This window comes from Panicum virgatum, unplaced genomic scaffold, assembly GCF_016808335.1.
Source record: "Panicum virgatum strain AP13 unplaced genomic scaffold, P.virgatum_v5 scaffold_2465, whole genome shotgun sequence".
NCBI lineage: Eukaryota > Viridiplantae > Streptophyta > Magnoliopsida > Poales > Poaceae > Panicum > Panicum virgatum.
In genome coordinates this window covers 26039-28228 of record NW_024376287.1, presented here as the reverse complement: position 1 = coordinate 28228, position 2190 = coordinate 26039, and the positions used below count along the sequence as shown (strand labels likewise).

The window sequence follows — 2190 nt, the reverse complement described above, 5'->3', positions numbered from 1 at the left end:
CCTTATAAAATCTGTTGCTTATCCTATCCAATTCTTTGTTGAAATTTTTAATGTTTTATTATTCTCAAATAATACATCCACTTGCGAATTGCAATGACGTTGTCAACATATCGTTGGGCACTCCATCGCTTCATTTCCATCCAATAATCCCATCTGTTATATATACACTCACCCTCGCTCTCTTTCTCCATGCACACACACGAACAATACACGCTAAGGAGTGCTCCCACAAGACAAAAATGGCGAGACCCTTGCTCTGGCTGGCGCTCTTGTGCGCCTCCCTGACGTTCACCGCCGCCTGCGCCGGCATCCGTCTCGAGCTCATCCACGTCGACGCCAGGGCGAACCGCACCGTGGCGGAGCGCATGCGCCGCGCCACCGAGCGCACCCACCGCCGGCTGGCGTCCATGGGCGAGGTGACCGCGCCCGTCCGCTGGGTGGAGACGCAGTACATCGCCGAGTACCTCATCGGCGACCCGCCACAGCGGGCCGAGGCCATCATCGACACCGGCAGCAACCTCATCTGGACGCAGTGCGCCGGCTGCCGCCCCGGCTGCTTCAGCCAGAACCTCTCCTTCTACGACCCGTCCCGGTCACGCACCGTCCAGCCCGTGGCGTGCAACGCCAGGGCGTGCGCCCTCGGCTCCGAGACCCTATGCTCGCGCAACAGGTCGGCGTGCGACGTCCTCACCGGCTACGGCGCCGGCGCCATCGCCGGGGTCCTCGGCACGGAGGTCTTCACGTTCGGGTCGCAGAACGCGAGCCTCGCGTTCGGGTGCGTCACCGCGTCGAGGCTCACCAAGGGCTCCCTGGACGGCGCGTCCGGCATCATCGGGCTCGGCCGCGGCGCGCTCTCGCTGGTCTCCCAGCTCGGCGACACCAAGTTCTCCTACTGCCTCACGCCCTACTTCAGCGACGCTGTCAACACGAGCCGCCTGTTCGTCGGCGCGTCCGCCGGCCTTAGCGGCAACACGCCGGCGGCCTCCGTGCCGTTCGTCAAGAACCCGAGCGATGACCTGTTCGGCACGTTCTACTTCCTGCCCCTGGCCGGGATCACGGTGGGGAAAGCCAAGCTCGACGTCCCCGCGGCGGCGTTCGACCTCCGGCAGGTGGCGCCGGGGCAGTGGGCGGGCACGCTCATCGACTCCGGCTCCCCGTTCACGAGCCTCGTCGACGTGGCGTACCAGGCGCTGAAGGCGGAGCTGGTGCGGCAGCTCGGCGCCAGCCTCGTGCCGCCGCCGGCAAGAAGCGGCTTGGACCTGTGCGTGGCGCAGGGGGACGCCGGAAAGCTGGTACCGCCGCTGGTGCTCCACTTTGGAAGCGGCGGCGGCGGAGCTTCGTCGGACGTGGTGGTGCCGGCGGAGAACTACTGGGCGCCCGTGGACGACACCACGGCGTGCATGGTGGTGTTCAACTCGGCGGGGCCGAACGCGACGCTGCCGATTAACGAGACGACCATCATCGGCAACTACATGCAGCAGAACATGCACCTGCTCTACGACCTCGGCAATGGCGTGCTCTCCTTCCAGCCGGCGGACTGCAGCGCCATGTGATGACGTGCATATGACGCCGTACGTCCAGATGGAGGCATTTTGTGGAACTTGATATATATATGCTACCTAATTTGTATTTGTCTCTATTCGTTGTATACGAATTCAACAAAGAAATATGTATTTTTCCCTGCAAAACTAAATAAAATTAAAATAGATGCTTCCAATGTACTTGATCTATCTTCTTACAAAATATCATACTATCCGTCTCAAAATATAACAACTTTTAGGCAAGATCAAAGTGAAATGTAGATTTTTTTCAAACCATATAACCTAAAGAAACTACACAGAATAACATAATAAAATAAAAGGAAATAGACAGTAGGAGGCATGCATGTCGGAATAAAAGAAACTGAATGGTTTAGGGTTAAAAGATGGTCACATGCCCTTTTTACTCATTATCTATACCATATCTACTTTATCTATCTAGTATCTAGTATATAAGGATCCGAAACAATTGAATTTCACATCCACTTCAAATATTACCTCATACCCCTCACAGCTAGGTCTGCTTGTTAGGCGGGTGATTGTAAAAGTTTTGAGACGTTGATGAAAACAACCACATCTAAAACGGTTCTGCCTTTTTGGCGCTTTTTTTTTGCATCAAACTTTTTCTTACCCGCCCACCTATACCCAAAAT

The 2190-nt window shown here is 55.9% G+C and overlaps 1 protein-coding gene across 1 annotated transcript; it reads left to right on the top strand.

The window, feature by feature from the left end:
• Positions 1 to 239: 239 nt before the first annotated feature.
• Positions 240 to 1553, top strand: LOC120694056 (aspartic proteinase nepenthesin-1-like). The gene has a single exon (XM_039977230.1). It carries the CDS (start codon positions 240 to 242, stop codon positions 1551 to 1553), a length of 1314 nt encoding a protein of 437 aa, XP_039833164.1.
• Positions 1554 to 2190: the final 637 nt, after the last annotated feature.

Excerpts from the sequence above, each read along its gene's own strand:
- LOC120694056 (XM_039977230.1), top strand. The coding sequence starts at position 240 with ATGGCGAGACCCTTGCTCTGGCTGGCGCTCTTGTGCGCCTCCCTGACG.